Source organism: Hylobates moloch, unplaced genomic scaffold (assembly GCF_009828535.3).
Source record: "Hylobates moloch isolate HMO894 unplaced genomic scaffold, HMol_V3 SCAFFOLD_13, whole genome shotgun sequence".
Taxonomy (NCBI): domain Eukaryota; kingdom Metazoa; phylum Chordata; class Mammalia; order Primates; family Hylobatidae; genus Hylobates; species Hylobates moloch.
In genome coordinates this window covers 35,965,126-35,987,929 of record NW_026652288.1, presented here as the reverse complement: position 1 = coordinate 35,987,929, position 22,804 = coordinate 35,965,126, and the positions used below count along the sequence as shown (strand labels likewise).

The following is a 22,804-nucleotide window of genomic DNA, read 5'->3' as shown; positions in this document are numbered from 1 at the left end:
ATATATATAAAATTTAATTAATTCATTCATTTGTTTATTTTAAGATGGAGTCTTGCTCTGTCTCCAGGTTGGAGTGCAGTGGCGCGATCTCGGCTCACTGCAACCTCCGCCTCCTGGGTTTAAGCTATTCCCCTGCCTCAGCCTCCCGAGTAGCTGGGACTACAGGCGTGCGCCAGCATGCCAAGCTAATTTTTTGTGTTTTACGAGAGACGGGGTTTCACCATGTTGCCAGGATGGTCTCCATCTCCTGACCTCGTGATCTACCATTTTATATATATATATAGGCACGTTGGGTCTGAAGGAAGGGTCCGAGGCCGAGAGAGGCCTGCAGTGCTTCCCAGACTTTTCCACAGCAGAAGCCCTCACCCTCAACAGGGATAATATACCCATAGGCAAGTCCAGGGTCAGCAGAATTGGCTGCTCAGCCCTAGGCCAGCAGCCTGGACACAGGCACTCCAGCTGAGGGATTGCTGTCTTGGTGTCCCTGGGAGCCATTCCTGCCCCCAAAGGCACACTGGTGGGAAAGCCTGGACACAGGCACTCCAGCTGAGGGATTGCTGTCTTGGTGCCCCTGGGAGCCATTCCTGCCCCCAAAGGCACACTGGTGGGAAAGCCCTGGGATGACCCGTGCCAAGAGGATAAGCAAGGACCAAGCTATGGGCAAGCCAAAGGTCAAATGGAGGCTGGGGAGAGGCTGGAGAGGTGGTGGTGGTGGGGGGCAGGTGGAAGGACAGAGGGTGCCAGGCATCTACAGACACTGAGCCCCCCTGAGGGGTCAGGCCTGAGACAGGCAGGGAGGGGTGGAGTTTGACCTCTGTCTGCAAGAGGATATGTTTGAACCCTGTGAGCAGAGTTGAGGTTAGACTTCAGAAGGAAAAACAAAAGCACAAGGCCAGCTGATTCTCTCTGGAGAGTGGACTTTGGGATATCTTTGCCAGGAACCCGTATCCCACTCCCTCTGCCCTTTACTCTCCACCACACACACAGCTCCCCAGGGGACCAGGCCACCCTGGACCTTGCTACTTCCTGCTCCTGGCAGCCATAGCTCAGAGACGATGGAGCTGTGGAGGCAGCTAAGTCAGGCTGGACTGGTGCCTCCGGGGCTGGGCCCACCCCCCCAGGCCCTGAGGGAGGTCTCCCCTGTGGAAATCCCTGGTCAGACCCTCAGGACTGCAGGGGCAGACACTGGAGGTGCCTGGGATAGTCTGCTGTGGATCAGGGAGGAGCTGGTGAGTGAGGGGTTGGAAAGGGAAAGAGAAAGAGAGAGAGGAAATGAGAATGAATGGAAATGAACGAAAACAGAGAAGGCCAGAGATTGAAAGACAGAATCTGAGAGACAGAAGCAGAGACATGAGAGGCATGTACAGACACAGAGAGACAGACATAGAGTGAGGGACGGGAACAGAGGTGGGGACAGGGAGATCCCAAAAGAGAGGGACAGAGGTGGGAAGCAGAGACTGAGAGCAGGAACAGAGACAGAGACAGACTGAATTTGAGAAAGTTGGGGAGGGCGGAGAGAGGGCAAACGAGAGAAAGAGAGCCAAAGGCGGGGCAGAGAAATGGCAAAACATAAAGACAGAGAGACAGGGGCGTGGAAAGACAAAAAATAAATGGGGACAGAGACAGACAAAGGGAAACAGGGACAGAGATAGGTAAGAGAGGGAGGAGACATATTACTGAGAGAGAGAGAGAAGTCAGGGACAACGAAATGGAGAGACAAAGACAGAGACAGAGTTAGAGATGAAGAGACACTCTGAGAAGCAGGGAGGCAGTTAGGGTCCACGGGCACAGTGAGGATCCTGCCCAGGCGCCGTGGCCAGGACATGAGTTGGGACCTGCTGTCACCCAGGTCCTGGAGAGACCCCTTGCTCTCTGGGGTGGCATCCCTGTGACGTCCCCTTCCTCCCGGCAGGGGAACCTGCGCCGAGTGGATGTCCAGCTGCTGGGACAGCTGTGCAGCCTGGGGCTGGAGATGGGGGCGCTGCGGGAGGAACTGGAGGAGAGCAGCAAGGAAGAGGAAAATCAAGAGCCCCAGAGGGAGCAGGAGGAGGAACACCTGGAGGCCCGCCCAGCCCCACATCCCCCTGACTTTGAGATGATGATCTGAGGCTCTGCCAGTGGATTTAGGTTGACATACAAATAAGATGCAAATGTATGCAAAGGGGAGGGGAGATTTGCAGGTCAAATCAGATGTGGAATCAAGTATACCCCTTTAGTAAGTGCTTTCTCTGAAGGTGCCTGCAATGATATCTAGGCATTGGCCTGTGAGCTATGGGTGTGTTTGCAGATGACATGAGGATGTGTTTGGAGGTGATGTGGAGGTTGTAGAGAAGTTGCAGGTGCTTTTGCAGATGAGCCCCAGGTGTGCTGCTGAGATAGGGATCTCTGCAAATATGATGGTGATGCATACAGATGCGATTTCAGATCAATGCTGTCTGGTATGGTAGCCACCGGACACACATGGCTATTTAGTGCTTGAAACATGGGGACTGCAAATTGAGTTGTGCTGTGAGTGTAAAATACACACCAAATGTTAAAGGCTTAGTATGATGAAAAGAACATAAGACATCTCAATAATTTTTAGATTACTTGTTGAAATAATAATATTTTAAGCATATCAGTATTAGTAAAAAATTACTAAAATTATTTTCACCTGTTTTTAAATTTTGTTGTGTGTATTGTTCCCCTTCCTGTGTCCATGTGTTCTCATTCCTTTTTTTTCTTTTTTTTTTTTTTTTTTTTGAGATGGAGTCTCGCTCTGTTGCCCAGGCTGGAGTGCAGTGGCGTGATTTCGGCTCATTGCAACCTCCACCTCTTGGGTTCAAGCCATTCTCCTGCCTCAGCCTCCCGAGTAGCTGGGATTACAGGCGCACGCCACCACACCCAACTAATTTTTGTATTTTTAGTAGAGACGGGGTTTTCACCATATTGGTCAGGCTGGTCTCGAACTTCTGACCTCATGATCCGCCCGCCTCAGCTTCCCAAAGTGCTGGGATTACAGGCGTGAGCCACCTCGCCCAGCCTCATTGTTGTGTTTACAAAGCACTTTCTAGTTGGAAGTGAGAGTCTTTTCAGAGAAGTGAAATATTGACAGAGGAGGTGCTGATTCCTTTCCACGGGAGTTTTCTCCTTAAAAATAAGTGGCTTCCACTTTGGGAGGCCGAGGCTGGGAAATCACTTGAGGTCAGGAGTTTCAGACCAGCCTGGCCAACATGGTGAAACCCCGTCTCTACTAAAAATACAAAAATTAGCTGGGTGTGGTGGCACGCGCCTGTAATCCCAGCTACTGGGGAGGCTGTGGCACAAGAATCGCTTGAACCCGGGAGGTGGAGGCTGCAGTAAGCTGAGATCACACCACTGCATTCCAACCTGGGAGACAGAGAGATACTCTATCTCAAAAACAATAACAACGAAAAACCAAGCTGCTTCCTTTTGTCCAGTGGAGACCCCAGGATTAGGGTGGGGTGCAGGACTGGGGTTTAGGGGTTCAGGCTCCATCCCTAGCCTGGTCCTCATTAGCTAACCTGAGCCAGGTCTGCAACTGGTGTCAGTGCTGCTGTTTGGGGGTTGGGGAGAACGTTGAAGTCACACCTAGCAGCCAGGGAACGGGGAAGGACACCCCACAGAGCATGCAAGTGGCAGGGCGTTCTCTCCCTCTCTTGGCACTCTAGACAGAGGCCTGGGGAGTCTGGGGGTCTTTTGGCAGCTACATCTAGACAGTAGGGGTCATGGGGAATGAGGATGTTGGATGTCGTGGCCCCAGGGTCTGGGTCATGCTTCACAAGTGCCAGGGTCCTGTGTCTCTTGGGGAGAAAGAGATGAGTAGGGGGTACAAGGGAGAGGCTGGTGGGGCGACTTGTAACAGGTGCTCACTATTCAAGAACAGCATGAGGCCGGGCGTGGTGGCTCACGCTTGTAATCCCAGCACTTTGGGAGGCCGAGGCGGGCAGATCACGAGGTCAGGAGATCGAGACCATCCTGGCTAACACAGTGAAACCCCGTCTCTACTAAAAATACAAAAACATTAGCCGGGCATGGTGGCGGGCACCTGTAGTCCCAGCTACTCGGGAGGCTGAGGCAGGAGAATGGCGTGAACCCGGGAGGTGGAGCTTGCAGTGAGCCGAGATCCCACCACTGCACTCCAGCCTGGGCGACAGAGCGAGACTCCGTCTCAAAAAAAAAAAAAAAAAAAAAAAAAAAGAACAGCATGGAGGATGGACTCGATGTTTAAGGGGAGTTGCCCTAATCCCATGGCCTGGGCCACAGAGGTGAAATCTATGGAAGAGAGTGGGAGTTTGGGTGAAGGGGGTGTCCTCAGCACCACACTAACTGAGCTCCTTCCAGCCGTGACCAAGTCTGTACCAGGCCTGTCCTTCCGGATCTCCCAGACCAGTGGGAGAAGATACCCATCCCTACCCAGGGACCGCCAAGATGGTCAGGGTGGGGACAGAGGAAGTATAATCTGAGGGAACAGGGCTGAGATGGGGGAGGCACAGGAGGCTGAGGGGACCCAGAGAAGGCAACAGGCCCAGGCTGAAATGTCAGGAAAGTGATCTTAGAGGAGAATTGAGGCAACAAGGAAAAATGAGCCAAGTAAAGAAAGTGAATGGGGCTGGGCGTGGTGGCTCACGCCTGTAATCCCAGCACTTTGGGAGGCCAAGGCGGGTGGATCACCTGAGGTCAGGAGTCTGAGATCAGCATGGCCAACATGGCAAAACCCCATCTCTACTAAAAATACAGAAACTAGCCAGGCCTGGGCGTGCATGTCTATAGTCGCAGCTACTCAGGAGGCTGAGGCACAATAATTGCTTGAACCCGGGAAGTGGAGGTTGCAGTCTGCCGAGATTGCACCACTGCACTCCAGCCTGGGCAACAGAGTGAGACTCTGTCTCAAAAAAAAAAAAATAATAAAGTGAATGAAAAGAATATAAAAGTAGAAAAATAGCATACGCAGAAGCCATGGGGGTTATCTAGTGATCTAGCCTCCTGCTACTCAAAGTGCAGTCATTCATGGAACACAGCAGTAACAGCATTGTTACAGCTGTCTATTGCTGCATAACAAACAGCCCCCAAACATTGTTTCCAAACAGTGACAGCATGCATTTTGCTCATGCATCTGCAGGGATCCCTCATCTCTGCTCCACGCCGTCTGAGGCTTCAGCTAGAATCATTGTTGGCGCATTTGCTCTCCTGTCTGGCAGTTGATGCTGGCCGAGGGCTGGGGGGGCCTCCGTTTCTCTTCCTGTCTTGTCTCCATATGGGCTAAGTTGGGCTCCCAAGGAGCTTAGAGGATGGGTTCCAAGGGCATGTATCCTGAGAGGGAGACAGTCAGAAGCCACATCGCCTTGTGTAACCCAGCCTCATAAGCCATGCAGGGTCACTCTCACCATGTTGATGCCATTGCAAAGTCATGATCAGGTTCAAAGGAAGGGAAAATAGCCGGGCGCGGTGGCTTACATCTGTAATCCCAGCACTTTGGGAGGCTGAGGCGGGCGGATCACCTGAGGTCGGGAGTTCGAGACCAGCCTGACCAACATGGAGAAACCCTGTCTCTACTAAAAATACAAAATTAGCTGGGCATGGTGGCACATGCCTGTAATCCCAGCTACTCGGGAGGCTGTGGTAGGAGAACTGCTTGACCCCAGGAGGTGGAGGCTGTGGTGAGCCGAGATCGCACCATTGCACTCCAGCCTGGGCAACAAGAGCGAAACTTCGTCTCAAAAAAATAAAATAAATAAATGAAGGGAAAATGTACTCCACCTTTTCATGGGAGAGTACAAGGTTCTGGAGGAGCATGTGGGACAGGAAACATTGCTGAGATCATCAGTGGAAAACCCAAGTTATCCCAGCAGCCGCTTGGTAGATGTGCTCACTCCCAGACCCGTGTCAGACCAACCAGATCAGATTCCGTATATACAAGAAGAGTTCCAGCTGCTTCCTTTGCAAATTAGGTTTGAGAAATACTGTTCTAAATCACAAATGTGACACTGTTTTGAGCAGGTGGAGCAGGGAAGCAGTAATTACATTTAGAGCGCTCCCTCTGGCTGCCGTGTGGAGGTTGGATTACAGGGCCCAAGAGTGGTGGTCCAGTAGAAAGAACCAAAAAAAAAAAAAAAAATTAGATGAATTGAACATTATCAAAATTCCAAACCTGTGTACATCAAAAAACACTATTGAAAATAGATGGCCGGGCACTGTGGCTCACACCTGTACTTCCAGCACTTAGGGAGACTGAGGCTGACAGATCGCTTTGAGTCAGGGAGTTCAAGACCAACCTAGGCAACATGGTGAAACCTCGGCTCTACTAAAAAATACAAAAATTAGCTGGGTGCGATGGCAAGTGCCTATAACCTCAGCTACTCAGAAGGCTGAAGTGGGAGAATTGCTTGAGCCTGGGAGGTCGAGTCTGCAGTGAGCTGAGATCATGCCACTGCACTCCAGCCTGGGTGACAGAGTGAGACTGTCTCAATAAAAAAAAAAAAAAAAAAAAGAAAAGAAAAATAAAAGAAAAAGACAACCTATATATTAGGAGAAAATAGTTGCAGAAATATATCTGATAAGGCTCTAGTATCTAGAATATATGAGGAACTTTTACAACTCAACAATATAAAGACAAATATTAATAGTTCAGTCACAAAATGGGCAAAGAACTTGAATAGACATTTCCCCAAAGCAGACATACAAGTTATTAAGCCAATAAGCACATGAAAAGATGTTCAACATTTGTGTCAGTAGGGTTCTCCAGAAAAACAGAATAAATTATATATATAATTATACGTATAATTTAATTTAATTATACGTATAATTTAGGTACATATGTAATTTATTCTGTTTTTCTGGAGAACCCAATCTATACATATAAATTGGCTTATGTAATTATGGAAGCTGAGAAGTCTCACAATCTGCCATTTGCAAGCTGGAAATCGGGAAAGCTGGTGGTGTATTCAGTCCAAGTGTGAAGGCTTCATAACCAGGAGTGCAAATATCTGAGGTCAGGAGAAGATGGATGTCTCAGCTCAAAACCAATTCGCCCTTCTCCCCTCCCCTCCCCTCCCCTCCCCTCCCCTCCCCTTTTTTTTGAGACAGAGTCTCGCTCTATCGCCCAGGCTGGAGTGCTTTTCGCCACCGCGTGCCCCCTTTTTTGTTTTTTTTTGAGACAGAGTCTCGCTCTATCGCCCAGGCTGGAGTGCGGTGGCGCGATCTCGGCAACCCCTCCGGGGTTGAAGCGATTCTCGTGTCTCAGCCTCTCGAGTAGCTGGGATTACAGGCGCGCGCCACAAGTCCGGCTAATTTTTCTGTATTTTTTAGTAGAGAGGATGTTTCACCATGTTGGCCAGGCTGGTCTCAAACTCCCGTCCTCATGTGACCCACCCTCCTGGGCCTCCCAAAGTGCTGGAATTACAGGCGTGAGCCACAGCGCTCAGCCAGAAAATTTTAAATATTACCCATGGGGCTTGGTTGTGCTTCTATTGGGCTCCTACCTGCTGTGATGCCCTGTCTCCACCAGGTGGCGCCAACACACACCGCTGCAGCCCCTCCAGCCAAGGCAGAGCTAGGACCCGACTGTGAGGTCCTTTGAGGAAGCAGGTCCTTACAGAGGGCGTCGTTGAGACAGGCTATTCCCACACACGGGGCTCCTGTTGAGAGAGAAAGTCCAAGTTCTGGTGAGCAGGAGACAGGCAGGAATAATCACTCCTAAAGCTACCCATGTCACAATCCCTGGAACCTGTGAATGGTAACTTTTATGGCAAAAGGGCTTTGCAGATGGGATGAAGTTAAGGATATCGAGGTGGAGAAATTCTCCTGGGTTATGTGGGTGGCCCTCAATGGAATCCCAAGTGTGCTTGCAAGAGAGAGACAGAGGGAGCTCTGAACACAGAGAAGGTGAGGATGTGATAACAGAAGTACAAGGGTGAGTGGTGTCAGGAAGGGGCTGGAGCAAGGGATGCAGCAGCCTCTAGGAGGTGGAGAAGCAGCATAGATGCTGCCTGAGGCCTCCAGGTCAGTACAGCCCTGCTAGCACCTTCAGTTGACACTTCTGACTCCAAAGCCACAAGGACATCAATTCGTGTGGGTTTAAGTGACAAATTAGTGACCCCTTGTAGCAACAGCTATGAGAAACTCCTACAGGCAGGAACGAGGCGCAGAGGCAATGGTAATTTTCCTATTAAATATAACTTAAGCTAAAACGAAAATATCAGCAATAGAACTGATGAGACTGTGGGACAGCTGGAGCAGTCACACAGGTGCTGGGAGTGAGCACTGGTACAAGTGCTTTGGAAAACCCCGTGGAAATGTGTGTGACACTGAACATACAGTATCTGGGAGCCAGTGGTTCCCCTCCTGGGCATATGCTAAAGAGAAAAAGAGAAACAAGTGTAGGCGCTCACCAAAGACACCTACCAGAATAGTCACAGTAGCCCAATCTTTTTTCCTCCGATACTGGGACTACAGGCCCCCACCATCCCGGCTAATTTTTTTTTTTTTTTTTTGTATTTTATAGAGACGGGTTTTCACCTGTTACCACTTCGTGATCCGCCCTCCTCGGCCTCCGAAAGTGCTGGGATTACAGGCGTGAGCCACCACGCCCGGCCACAGCAGCCCAATCTTAATAGCTTCAAACAGGAAGTTACCCAAATGCCCATCAGCAGGAGAATGGTGGTGTCCCACCCCTTCCATTGAGAGTGGGGTCTGTGTGCCAGTCCCCTGAGTATGGGTGGGCTTGTGACTTCTAACACTAATAAGTGTGGGGAAAGTGACCCAATGTGATGTCTAAGGCTGAATCATAAGAAGTGTGAGCTTTGGCTGGGCGCAGTGGCTCATGCCTGTAATCCCAGCAATTTGGGAGGCCGAGGCAGGCAGATCACCTGAGGTCAAGAGCTCAAGACTAGCCTGGCCAACAAGGTGAAACCCCGTCTCTACTAAAAATACAAAAATTAGCTGGGCTTGGTGGCAGGTGCCTGTAATCTCAGCGACTTGGGAGGCTGAGGCAGGAGAATCGCTTGAACCTGGTAGGCGGAGGTTGCAGTGAGCCGAGATTGCGCCACTGCACTCCAGCCTGAGTGACAGAGCAATATTTCATCTCAAAAAAACAAACAAACAAACAAACAAACAAAGTGTGATGCTGTGTAAGAAACCCAACTGCTTCAGGATCACCATGTTGGAGAGGTCATGTGTAGCTCAGGCGACTGTCCCAGCTGAGCCGAGCCTTCTGGCTGTCCCCACCATAGTTTCAGACCTGTGAGTGCAGAATCATCTTACACATAGAGGCCTCATCCCCACTGTTCCAACCCTGAGGTTTTCAGTCGCCCTGAGCCATTCGCCTCACCCCTGCGGAGGCTGTAGCATCACGGAGCAGAGACAAAACTCCTTGGTTTTGACTTCTCAGAATTTTTGATCCACAGAATCATGGAATTGTCACACCATTTAGTTGGAAGTGGGGTTGTTACATAGCAGCAAATAACCAAACACAAATAATAAATAAGTTATGGGATATTCATGCAATGGAATTTTTACACAGTATCTACTTATAGATGATATGTCTTCTCCCTCAAACAGAAAGTAAGGGTTCAAGAGCTAAGCTATGAAGATGCAAAGGCATAGGAATGATACAATAGACTTTGGGGACTCGAGGGGAAAGGGTGGGAAGCGGGTGAGGGATAAAAGACCACAAATTGGGTTTAGTGTATACTTCTCAGGTGATGGGTGAACCAAAATCTCACAAATCACCACTAAAGAAATTACTCATGTAACAAAATACCTACCACCTGTTCCCCAAAAACCTATGAAAATAAATTTTATTTTTTAAAAAAATCATACATAGGCGGGGCGCAGTGGCTCACGCCTATAATCCCAGAACCTTGGAAGGCTGAGGCGGGCAGATTATTTGAGGTCAGGAGTTTGAGACCAGCCTGGCCAATATGGTGAAACCCCGTCTCTATTAAAAATACAAAAATTAGCTGGGTGTGGTGGTGCACTCCTGTGGTCCCAGCTACTTGGGAGGCTGAGGCAGGAGAATTGCTTGAACCCAGGAGGCAGACTTTGCAGTGAGTTGAGATCATGCCATTGCACTCCAGCCTGGGCGAAGAAGTGAGACTCCATCTCAAAAAAAAAAAAAAATTGTATATAATTGGCATTAACTTTTTTTAGTAAAGAAAAAAATGGAAAAACAAAAAAAAATGGAGATATGAGAGAATAATCACCCTCATATACTTAAATCTGTTATATATATGAAATCTGTGCCCAGGCATGATATTGGTTTTGATTATTTGTATTTTCTTGAGAAGTATACCTAGGTTTTTCTTTTTTCTTTTTTTTTGAGATGGAGTCCCGCTCCTGTCGCACAGGCTGGAGTGCAGTGGCGAAATCTCGGCTCATTGCAATTTCCGCCTCCCGGGTTCAAGCGATTCTCCTTCCTCAGTCTCCCAAGTAGCTGGGATTACAGGCATGAGCCACCGTGCCCTGCCCTTCCTGCTCATCTTGAGTATGTCTAGTAATTGACACACTTGGCTGTCCGCATTTCTTGGCCTTACAGACAATGTGCTCTAAAACATGACTCTTAGGTCTCTGCAGGGCAGCCCCCACTTGCTGCAGGCTGACACTGCTGCCTCCTCCTCAGGCCCACCTTGCTTCCCATGGCACAGTGCTGGCCTTAGCCACTCCCAGATACTTTCATCACACTGGTACTATGAAGCCCTGCCCTGTAACTGTCCCCTGCTTTGAGCTTTGACCTATAAAAAATGACCATCACTTGCATCTCAGTGATGCTAGTGTCCCTCTCACTACTGCAGTGCTCACCAGCCCTCCTCACCATCCTAGTCAGCTGCTGGGTTATTTTCTTCTGTAAAAGGCATGTTCTGGCCTGGCGGGGTGCTGCAGACCATCAGCACGTCTGTGATGAGGTGCTCACTGCCATCTTGTGGTGGGTGGGGGGAGGTCATCTAAACCCAGAAGTGATTGCCACGGTTGGCTTTCTAGAAGCTTTGCTGGAATCACATGTTGGGGATCATGTTCTCTAAAAGCAAAGCATCAGGAGGTGATTCAAGAGGTGCATTGGGCCAGGCGCGGTGGCTCACACCTGTAATCCCAGCACTCCGGGAGGCCAAGGCAGGCATATCACGAGGTCAGGAGTTCGAGTCCAGCCTGAACAATATGGTGAAATCCCATCTCTACTAAAAATACAAAAATTACCTATGCGTGGTAGTGTGTGCCTGTAATCCCAGCTACATGGGAGGCTGAGGCAGGAGAATCGTTTGAATCTGGGCGGCAGAGTTTGCAGTGAGCCGAGATCGTGCCACTGCACTCCAGCCTGGGCGACAGAGTGAGACTCCATCTCAAAAAAATAAAAAGGCACGTTCCAAAATGCCCATCTCTGAACTTTGTGATCCTTTACGTCACTGCTATATTGCAGTGCAATTCACTTCTGATGCTAACTAGTAAAGATAACCCGGAGCTAGCCCAGAGTCCGCTCTTTATGGAAAGATTCCTTCACAAGACTGAGCACATCATATGTAAGCCCCAAGTTTAAGGATCTCAGGCTACCCACATTTCTAACTTGCTGTAAATTCAGGGGTTCCCATGACCCTCGCATGGTGGATATTCTGCTACCATGTCTCACAGAACTCAGGATAGTACTATACTTATTTTTTAAAGTTTTATTAGCGCAAAAGGATGCAAATCAGAATGAGCGATAGAAAGGGATGCATAGGAGGCCGGGTGTGGTGGCTCACACCTGTAATCCCAGCATTTTGGGAGGCTGAGGCGGGCAGATCACCTGAGGTCAGCAGTTCCAGACCAGCCTGACAAACATGGAGAAACCCCATCTCTACTAAAAATACAAAATTTGCTGAGTGTGGTGGTGCATGCCTGTAATCCCAGCTACTCGGGAGGCTGAGGCAGGAGAATTGCTTGAACCTGGGAGGCGGAGGTTGTGGTGAGCCGAGATCATGCCATTGCACTCCAGCCTGGGCAACAAGAGTGAAAAGAGAAAGAGAGAAAGAGAGAAAGAGGAAAGAAGGAAAGAAAAGAAAGAAAGAAGGAAAGAAAGAAAGAGAAAGAAGGAAGGAAGGAAAAAGAAAGAAAGAAAGAAAGAAAAAGAAAAAAGAAAGGAAGGAAGGAAGGGGAAGGAAAGAGAGAAAGAAAGAAAGGGAAGGAAGGAGGAAGGAAGGAAGGAAAGAAAGAAAGAGAAGAAAGAGAGAAAGACACGCATAGGGCTGGATGAGAAAGGGTTGTGAATGTGAAGCTTTTATTGTCTGCCCATGGTGGGGTGAGGGTACAGCCCTCCCCTGCTTTTTTTGAAGTTTTGCCTTTTTGTGATTAAGTCTTGTTCCTGGCCCTCAGCTCTACCTGTCCTTTGGCTTCAGGAGATGAAGATTTCTTCCAGCTCTCATATTTAAATTGCTGAGTGATAGGTCTGAGCCTGTCCTTTTCCCTCTTCCATGCATCAGCGGCACTTGTTAGTAGCCATTCAACTCCACGCTCCTATTACTTTCATTTCCCCCATGATGTTCAAACCCACAGAGACTACATGCCTGTGGAACATCTCCTGTAGCTCATCTCGGTTTACTCCAGGTGAAATATCAGTGACTTCACAGTGGACACATGCCTTGCAGACCATCAGCACCTCTGTGATGAGGTGCTCACTGCCATCTCGTGGTTGGGGGTGGTCATCTGAACCCAGAAGTGATTGTCACGGTTGGCTTTCTAGAATCTTTGCTGGAATCACATGTTGGGGATCATGTTTTCTAAAAGCAAAGCATGCGGAGGTGATTCAAGAGGTGCATTGGGCTGGGCACAATGGCTCAAGCCTGTAATCCCAGCACTTTGGAAGGCTGAGGCAGGAGGATCAACTGAGGTCAGGAGTTCAAAACCAACCTGACCAACATGGAGAAACCCCGTTTCTACTAAAAATACAAAATTAGCTGATCATGGTGGTGCATGCCTGTAATCCCAGGTACTTGGGAGGCCGAGGCAGGGAATCACTTGAACCCGGGAGGCAGAGGTTGTGGTGAGCTGAGATTGCGCCATTGCATTCCAGCCTGGGCAAAAAGAGTGAAACTCCATCTCAAAAGAAAAAAAAAAAAAAAAGATGCATTGCAGGAGTGCGCTGGGGAGCTCCAGGAAAGCAGCAAAGACCAGATCTGGCTGGAGACCCTCTTAAGTCTGATCGCAGGGAGGCTCTGGAGCATGCACCACAGCACAGAAGGGGCCTCACCTTGGTCGCTTTTATATCTCTGTGCTAGCGTGTCCCTGGCTGTTGGCTGTTCTCAGGAAGGAGGTGAACAGCAACCACCTGGACCAGGTGACTGCCCTTCAGCTGAGGTCAAATCTCTGCAGAAAAATCATCTATGAGGTAGGAATGAGCATCCTGGAGAAGGGGATCTGAGCAGTGCATCCACAGTAATTCCTACACCGCGTAAATGTCTTTAAAGAAAAGTACCAGGGCTGGGCATGGTGGCTCATGCTTGTAATCCCAGAACTTTGGGAGGCCAAGGTGGGGGGATTGCTTGAGCCTAGGAGTTTGAGGCTGCAGTGTGCCATGATTGCACCACTGCACTCCAACCTGGGTGACAGAGTGAGACCCTGTCTCTAAACAAAACAAAAACCAAAACAAATCAACACCCCCAAACCCCCAGAACATCCTGTTTTCAGCAGGCCTATGAAAATCTACTCCCAAAGGCCAAAGAAGCTGAGAGTCTGAAGAAGAAGCTGACAAATCAAATTTCTGAAGTACAACAATTTAATATTGCTTCAAGAAGAGCAGGCATGTTTGGGTGGCAGGGAGATGAGATGGTGGAATCCCACACTGTTACCTCCCAGACCCAAGGCTTACATGCAATAGGATAGAACGGTATAAAAGCCCTTTTATACTGTGGGTTATACAAGGAATTGAAGTTGATTGCTTAGAAGAAGAGAATGATTTGACTAAGGGCAGGGTTTAGGTGAAAGTAGAAACTGTAGGCACATTTCTGGAGCTGGCTTTCATCAGAAGTCAATTTGTCAGGTGAGCACCCGAGATGAAGTGTCCTTACCTTCCACACTCCATCCCCCTAATTGGGCTCTTACAATCTCACGTGCCTTCCCCTTCCGCGATGGTCCCTAAGCCTTTAGGCGGGGAGGTTGGGGTGAACATGCTGCATCAATGTGTTTTCTACTTTTTTAAGCAGAGGCCACAGCAACAATACAGCAGGCTTTGTAGAAATCATCAGCAGCCTTTGTAGAAAACAGCAGGCTTTGTAGAATCATCTTCAGAATACTGTGATTTTGGTTAATTCAGAAGTACTACAGTGAAAGATCTATAACATTAATAATTTGAATAGTAGGAGTAGAATGCACACAGGATTACAATAAAAATCATTGTTGCATTAGAAGCCAACTGAAACTATCATAAAGAAAATGAAAACCCATTTATTCTTTGGATACTTGTAGTCAGGAAATAATTCAGAATTTAGTCCAAATTGCAGGTAAATAATAAAAACCTCAAAAACAATGTTTAGGGCTAGAATCTAATAACAAGTGTAGTAGAATTTTCTTCTGAAACCTAATTTTTTTAATCTTCAGTTTCCACATTTCTGTGAAGGATAAATTATAGTAGGACCAATTTATTTGCAAAATAAATTTTAATTTCATTATACTTGGTCTGATTATTATTATTATTATTTGAGATAAAGTCTCACTCTATTGCCCAGGCTGGAATGCAGTGGTGTGATCTCAGCTTACTGCAATCTGTGCCTCCCGGGTTCAGGTGATTCTCCTCCCCCAGCCTCCCAAGTGGCTAGGATTACAGGTGCATGCCACTATGCCCAGCTAATTTTGTATTTTTAGTAGAGACAGGGTTTTACCATGTTGCCCAGGCTGGTCTCGAACTCCTGATCTCAGGTGATCCACCTGTCTCAGCCTCCCAAAGTGCTGGGATTGCAGGCGTGAGCCACCGTGCCCAGCCATGGCCTGATTATTTGCAATAATGTGCAGAAAGAATAGTGATTGGCCATATAGCCTCTTTTAAAATTGGCTTTGCTGGACCTTTCACGAGTAATTTTGGACTAGATGTTTAGAAACATCAAGGGCAGGAAGCAAAACCAATAATTTGCCATCAGACTGTGCTTGTAGTACCTGTATAACCACTCAACAGGTTCTTCTTGCCCATTGCACAGATAAAACCAATTCACTGAGTCCGTGGTATTGCAGTAGAGAAGGTTTAATTAAATCAGAGCAACCCAAGGGGTAGGACTGGGATTATTAATCAATCTCCTTAGTAACTCAGGGGCTAGGATTTTTATGGATAATTTGGCAGGCAGGGGGCTAGGGAATGGGTGCTGCTGATTGTTTGAGGATGAAATCATAGGGGTGTGGAAAATGGTCCTCATGCACTAAGTCCATCTCTGGGTGGGGGTCACAGGACTGGAAATCTCAGGACCTCTGGCCATGTGACTCCTGAGGAGCAAGAGATTATAGAAAGGCAAGCTGTGGGACAATGACTGGTTATCAGTCAGCTACACCTGCATTTTAGCAGAATTCAGGCCCGTCTCATAATCCTAATCTTGTGGGCTTTCATTTGTCATACAAAGGTAGTTTCAGTCCCTGAGCAAGGAAGGGGTTCATTTTAGGGAGAGACTATTATCATCCTTGCTTCAAAGTTAAACTATAAACTAAATTCCTCCCACGGCTAGCTTGGCCTATGCCCAAGAGTGAGCAAGGGCAGCCAGCCTGAGGCCAGACACGAGATGAAGTCAGCCATGCTGGACTTCTCTCACATTCACAATCTTTGCAACAGCAATTTCACTGTATGAACTGGGTGAATTCTCCCATCTTCGTGAGATCCCCACATAACTTGAGGTTCCTGGGCCTGTCAGAAGGTGGCATTCTTTACTTTCCACAGGTGAGGGACCTTAAAAGGAAAGTATGTTGAAAATATACCCAGTCTTTCTTTTTCCAGGAAGATTCTTATCAGCTCCATAAAGTCAACTTCAATTCCTCAAATAAGTCATATTTGAATTCATTCCACTGTAAGCCTTCAAAGAGTAACGAGTATCTCCAAAGGTTCCTGTTATGAAAGAAAACCGAATCTGATTGAGCTTGTGCCAATAATTATATTGCCATAAGTAAAAATACTCACAAATAGTTTCCAAACTTTGGAGAATTCTTGTAGGGAGAAAGGTCAATTTCGCTCACAAAAGTATACTTGGTCAATTGCTGTTAGTTATAAATAGCTCAAAAGAAAGGTTTTCCTGATGCTTCTGCTAACAGAGTGGCAGTCTTCCAAACAGGATGTTGTCTGTTCACTTTGGAATTGCTATCCAGAAAGCAAGCAGCTCTTTGTCGGTCAGGCGAGAGCTGTTTATTAGGCACTGTAGAATCCAGCAGCTCCTTGAGATGGAGCAGGGACCCCTCTTAGGGGCTTACTCGATCCCCATCAGCCAGTATGGAGATAAAGGAAAATCTTGACTTCCTTCAAGGGAAATTCCAGACATCTAGCTAGCCTTGAGAAGTAAATGAGCAACTTGATCAACGAGAAGGTAATGGTAACTTAAAACAATAGCCAAGGAAATTGGAGTTGTAACATATTTGGTTCCCTATGAAAACTAAAGATAACATCTTAACATATGTCTCTGAGTTGTTTTCAGAAACCTTGATCCTCACCAGAAAATACTAAAAATACAAAAATTAGCCAGGCATGGTGATGAGTGCCTGTAGTCCCAGCTACTCGGGAGGCTGAGGCAGGAGAATTGCTTGAACCCAGGAGGTGGAGGTTGCAGTGAGGCGAGATCATGCCATTAATTACACTCCAGCCTGGGCAACAAGAGTGAGACGTCTGCTCAAAAAAAAAAAAAAAAAAAAAAAGAAGAAAAGAAAACCAAAGACATCGCTTCCCAATTAGTTACTCTCGTCATCCATTAGTTACTCTTATCATCCATTTTACTCTCGTCATCCATTAGTACACTCACAGGGAGTGTACACCCCCTTTGTACACTCTTATCATCCAGTTACTCTCATCATCCATTTTAGTAAAGGCTCCTCCGGAAGCTGATAGCAGTCTCATTCAGACTGTACCCTCTGGTTTCTGTACTTTGTTTTGCTCCTCCCCCACAGTTACTAGCTTCTTGGTAACCACAATTCTCAGAAGCACTTTCTATTGTCCCTGTATGATTTCGTCCTTGAGAGGTGACTCTGAGCTAGTGGCTGAGTCTCACATTCACTGGAATCTAAGCTTAGTGTAGCATCAAGATTGAAGCCAGCACTCTGTTTTAATTTTTCTTTAGCTATGATAGGCAACAATAACTATGGGATTGAATATTACCCTTTTTTCTTATTTTGTTTGCATTTTCTTAGGCATCCAGTAAACTGACTCCTCCAAGAGTTGGATTCATTTCTAAATTCCCCTGCAAACTTCACCTCAGTAACTGCAGCTCTGTGCCATGGGTAACTACGTGGCCACCTAGGAATCAGAGGTTCCTCATTCCCCACCTTTTTATTTTTTTGTTTTCTATACATTTAATTGTATCTATATCATTGTGAAAGAAAACAGAATCTCCAGGCCCCAAACTCACTAGGCTAAGGGCAAGTGAAGTTTGGGAATGTAGTCACACAATACTGCTTTCCTTTTTTCCCCAAACACATAGCTGTAATTTCACAACCCTGTGTCATTGCCTTCTCATTGGGGTAAACCAGAATACCCCAGTGACACAAGGACACATATCTTCCCAGATGGCTTTCCTCATAAGTTGCTCATGAGGAAATTCCTTGTGAGCCCCTAACTCTTTCAGGAGAAATATTGTAAACAAAAAGTAAAATTGTAAGCCTCCCAACCAACTGAATAGAGCCCCTTCTTGTCCAAGGGTATCCCCTGCAAACCTGAAAAACTAATTCAGGTCATGATGAGAAGGGAGGGGGTCAGACACACCTCATTATGTTTCTTCCCTTTGGAGTTCAGGCAAAGTGACCAGCACTAACATTAAAACAGAGATCCTGGCTGGGCACAGTAGCTCACATTTGCAATCCCAGCACTTTGGGAGGTCGAGGTGGGCAGACGACATGAGGCCAGGGGTTCAAGACCAGCCTGGCCAACATGGCAAAACCCCATCTCTACTAAAAATACAAAAATTAGCTGGGTGTGGTGGCACATACCTGTAATCCCAGCTACTCAGGGGGCTGAGGCATGAGAATCGCTTGAACATAGGAGGCAGAGGTTTCAGTGAATGAAGATCGCAGCATTGCACTCCAGACTGGGTGACAGAGTAAGACCCTGTCTCAAGAAATAAGAAGAAAAAATAGAGATCCCAAGAGTAGCGGAACAGACTCTTTGTTGCAATAAGATAACCGACTCCAGCCTGACTCTGGTATGGCATCACATAATAGATAACATTCCCTAAAGGAAATCAAAGTATTTTCTCTCCAAATATATTTCTTTGACATATTTTGGAATGGCCCTGCAAAGCCATCTCTTTTTGGGGAAATCTATAGAGCATCTTCTTCCCGGCTGGGCACGGTGGCTCATGCCTGTAATCCCAGCACTTTGGGAGGCTAAGGTGGGCAGATCATGAGGTGAGGAGTTCAAGACCAGCCTGGCCAATATAGCGAAATTCCATCTCTACTAAAAATACAAGAAAAAAAATTAGCTGGGTGTGGTGGCGTGCGCCTGTAGTCCCAGCTACTGTGGAGGCTGGGGCAGAAGAATTGCTTGAACCTGGGAGGTGGAGGTTGCAGTGAGCTGAGATCGTGCCCCTGCACTCCATCCTGGGTAACAGAGCAAGACTCTGTCTCAAAAAAAAAAAAAAAAAAAAATTAACATGGTGGATCAACATCCAAGATGGAGTTGCTTTAGCCTCCAAAGAATCTTTGGGATGTGGGAAGTTAGAGGTGGAGAGCGAGGGCAAGGAGAGAAAGGGTGCTGGGCAGAGGGGAGACTGGAGACAGCACGAGCTCTGAAGCACAGTGCCTGAGAAAATGAGTTCATTAAGGGAAAGGAAGATCCCCAGATCCAGCTGAGAAGGAAGTGGCTTTAAGGAGGGCCCCTGTAAGCACAGTCAGAGCCAAGGGAAAAAGGCCTTGGGCTTTATTTTTAAATTTTTTATTTATTAAAAAAAATTTTGTTTTTGAGACAAGGTTTTATTCTGTTGCCCAGGCTGAAGTGCAGTGGCACAATCACAGACTTGACCTCCAGGGCTCAAGTGATTCTTCGACCTTGACCTTCCAAGTGTGCACCACCATGCTTGACTATTTTTTATTTTTATTTTTTTTTTATTTTGTAGAGACAGAGTTACTATGCTTCCCTGGTTGGTCTCAAACTCCTGGGCTCAAGGGATCCTCCGGCCTCGGCCTCCCAAAGTGCCGGGATTATAGCCACAGTGAATTTCTGGTGCTTTAATCTAATTCTGGTGTGACTGGGGTAAGGGCAGCCTTTTGGGCTGCGTGTATGTGTGTGTGTGTGTGTGTGTGTGTGCGTGTGTGTCTGTCTGTTTTATGTTTTTTTTGAGACGGAGTTTCGCTTTTGTTGCCCAGGCTGGAGTGCGATGGCACAATCTCGGCTCACTGCAACCTCCGCATCCCAGGTTCAAGCGATTCTCCTTCCTCAGCCTCCTGAGTAGCTGGGATTACAGGCATGCACCACCGTGTGCGGCTAATTTTGTATTCTTAGTAGAGATGAGGTTTCTCCATGTTGGTCAGGCTGGTCTCAAACTCCCAACCTCAGGTGATCCACCTGCCTCGGCCTCCCAGCGTGCTGGAATTACAGGCGTGAGACACCACGCCTGGCCCTGTCCGTCTTTTTAGGGAGCCAGGCTGATAGATTTCTAGATAGAAATACCTTCGGACTGAAGCATCCAAGGGTTAGGTCAGGGACAGCAGATGAGCTGGACAAAAAGGCACACAGTGGAGAGGGAGGTTAGAATCCCACAGGGGCAGAACATCCTAAGAATGAGGAGGAAGTGGAGGGCGTGCATATATTGCAGAGGCAGCAGTGGAGCTGAAGGCAGGAAGCCTGTAAAAGAGGAAGGGAGTTGGAGAGCAGGAGGGTGGGAGGTGGAGTCTGAGCAGAGGAGGGTTATGGACACCAGGCTGGGGGAAGGGAGGAGGATGCAGGGCAGGCTTGGGTGGGAATTAGACATAGGGGAGAGAGGTTTCCAGAGGGAAGGCTGGTGTTTTCCAGAGTCCAGCAATGACCTGGGAGCGATTTGGGCAGTTTGCTCGGAAAAACGGGTCTGGGTGGGGCTGTGGCAGCATCCTGAGGGCGGATGAGGGGTGCTGTGGAAAAACAAAATCTCCACTATCGCTCTCTAAGAGCTCATTCAGTCCTGCTTACCCCTTAATAGGGCTCCAAGAAAGTTGGTGATTCATGAAAACACCAGATCCCAGTAAGAGGCTAAATAGGAGCCTGGGCATGAGGACGGGAAGGAGGAGGGAATTGAGGGCCCTGACGACATGGGAGGTGTGGGAGAGAACTTAGACCCAAGAATGGAAAGGACAGGATGGGGAGGGCGGACATCCAGGACCCTAAACTTTGACAGTGGGGAGCTCCAAAAATCCAATAAATCGAGCGGAAGCAACAAGGCTCCCACTCAAATTCTCGCAGTACCTGGAGTCCCCCATGACTGCAGAAGCAGGGTCAGGAATTGAGGACACGGAAGACCTTGGAGTATGCACTACCCAGAAGAATCAAGAAAAGAGGAGCGAGGAATGAGGGTTCAAATGCTCAGAGTGCCGAAGGGTGCAGAAAATGGGTGTGCTGGAGCGGGTTAGAGGCTCTAACATCTCAGAGTGTGCAGGGCCCCTCCAGGGTCGCTTTCTCCCTGCCAGGGCTTTCTCCCCAGCTGCAGCGCTTCAGCTTTCCTCTGTCCCAACCAAAAATTGTCCCTTCATGGCTTCTTCCTCAACGAACTCATTGTGAATCCTGTTTACTCCCCAACCTCAGCCTTTAAGGAGGCCATAGCTACTCCATCCTTGGTTTGATTCCTCTCAAATTAGGATATGCCCCTCAAGACACCCACAGTTTATCCTTATTCTCCGGGGATCTTCCCCTCCTGAGGCAAGAAGTTCTCAAATATTCCCAGGATTCAATCCCAGAATTTCACCCTCCCCGTGCTCTAAACCCAGGCAGGCTCATGGCCCCTCAGCCCCATGGAGGTCTCCCCAACAATGGGTTCTCTCCAGATTGAGAGACTTCCTCCTCAGCCCACAGCCCACAGTCTCACACCAACATGAGAAGGAAGTCACCCCAGAAACAGCAACATAACTTCACTCCAGCTTTCCATAGCTTAAAGGCAATTTTTTTTGGACTGGAGGAGGAGTTAGTGAGATGAAAGTAAATAGTCACAATGTAAATTGCTCGGTGGTGATATATAAGACCACAGGAACATCGTCAATTCAGGAAGCAAAACTTTAGTGTAGTCTCAGAAAGATGGGTATGAGTTACAGAATTTGGCTGGGCACGGTGGCTCACACCTGTAATCCCAGCACTTTGGGAGGCCGAGATGGGTGGATCACCAGAGGTCAGGAGTTTGAGACCAGCCTGAACAATATGGTGAAACCCTGTTTCTACTAAAAATACAAAAATTAGCCAGGCTTGGTGGTGTGTGACTGTAGTCTCAGCTACTCGGGAGGCTGAGGTAGGAGAGTTGCTTGAACCCAGGAGGTAGAGGTTGCAGTAAGCCGAGATCGTGCCACTGCATTCCAGCCTGGGTGACAGAGCGAGACTGTGTCTCAGAAAAAAAAAAAAAAAAAGATATAGAATTTATCATTAGTAATGCACTCACAAGCTGCTAATTTTTTTAAAATTTAGTTTTTCAATTCAAAAATAGCAATTGTACGTACTCATGCTGTTACTTTTTCATGTTGCATCATTTTTTTTACCATTAGTATGTGATGTTGCCTTTTAAGATTTCCCTACTTAATGTAGAGATCATGCTAGATTTATAAATAGAAATTAAGCAACACTTACTTGTTCTGGTTGGTGTCCCATCATCTTTCTGAAGAAATATATGTCGTCTTTAGAATGTTTCCTCATGTACAACAGGTTGTATATAAATGAAGCTGTTTTCCTTAGTACGCATATCAGTATCTTCTTTTTTTTTTTTGAGACAGAGTCTGGCTCTGTCCCCCAGGCTGGAGTGCAGTGGCACAATCTCGGCTCACTGCAAGCTCCGTCTCCCGGGTTCACGCCATTCTCCTGCCTCAGCCTCTCCGAGTAGCTGGGACTACAGGCGCCCGCCACCACGCCCGGCTAATTTTTTGTATTTTTAGTAGAGACGGGGTTTCACCGTGGTCTCGATCTCCTGACCTCGTGATTCACCCGCCTCGGCCTCTCAAAGTGCTGGGATTACAAGCGTGAGCCACCGCGCCCGGCATCAGTATCTTCTTGACTGGAAACATAAGCATCAGCCTTGATAGTCGCCTTTGTCATTCCATATGCCATTAATTTATCTTCTAGCAATTTTCCTATCTCTTGGGTGAAATAATCCGCTCCCATCTCTGTTAAACTTTCCGTGATCCTGTTCAGTATATATGAAATACATGAATCCATGGAAAACATAATAAGCAGTTCTGTTGGTTTCAGACCAAGTTATGTTATGATTAACCCCTGAAGAGAAGTCATGTGGGATTTACGTTGATCTGACAGACAGTGGCCTGTCCAGTGAGTGTATGATGTGGTAAACTGGCACCAATTTCAGATGTCAGAGCTGGGGAGAGGCAAGGGAACCCCATCTAGTTCTGGGGCAGCAGAAGGAGGTATGACTAAGAGGAAAAGACTTTACCATGCTCTAGTATGCAGGGCAGGAAATGGAGGCTTTTATACAAACGCTTCTGTGTATGA

At 47.6% G+C, this 22,804-nt stretch overlaps 1 protein-coding gene and 1 long non-coding RNA gene across 3 annotated transcripts in view; one reads left to right on the top strand and one right to left on the bottom strand.

Moving 5' to 3' along the window:
* Positions 1-2,646, top strand: part of ERICH4 (glutamate rich 4) — a 4,235-nt gene extending 1,589 nt beyond the window's left edge. Inside the window, exons 1-2 of one of the 2 annotated variants that reach the window (XM_032172823.2) lie at positions 1,042-1,229; positions 1,913-2,646. In XM_032172823.2, the coding sequence (XP_032028714.1) occupies positions 1,056-1,229; positions 1,913-2,107 (369 nt within the window). In that variant the 5' untranslated portion in view covers positions 1,042-1,055 and the 3' untranslated portion in view covers positions 2,108-2,646. Of the gene's footprint in view, positions 1-1,041; positions 1,230-1,912 lie in introns of those variants that run through there. The other variant, XR_009209436.1, reaches the window with a different exon arrangement.
* Positions 2,647-13,720: 11,074 nt separating this feature from the next.
* LOC116480642 (uncharacterized) overlaps positions 13,721-22,804 on the bottom strand; it is a 42,169-nt gene continuing 33,085 nt past the window's right edge. Inside the window, exon 3 of the long non-coding RNA XR_004251338.2 lies at positions 13,721-16,042. This is a non-coding gene — a long non-coding RNA (uncharacterized LOC116480642). The remainder of the gene's footprint in view (positions 16,043-22,804) is intronic.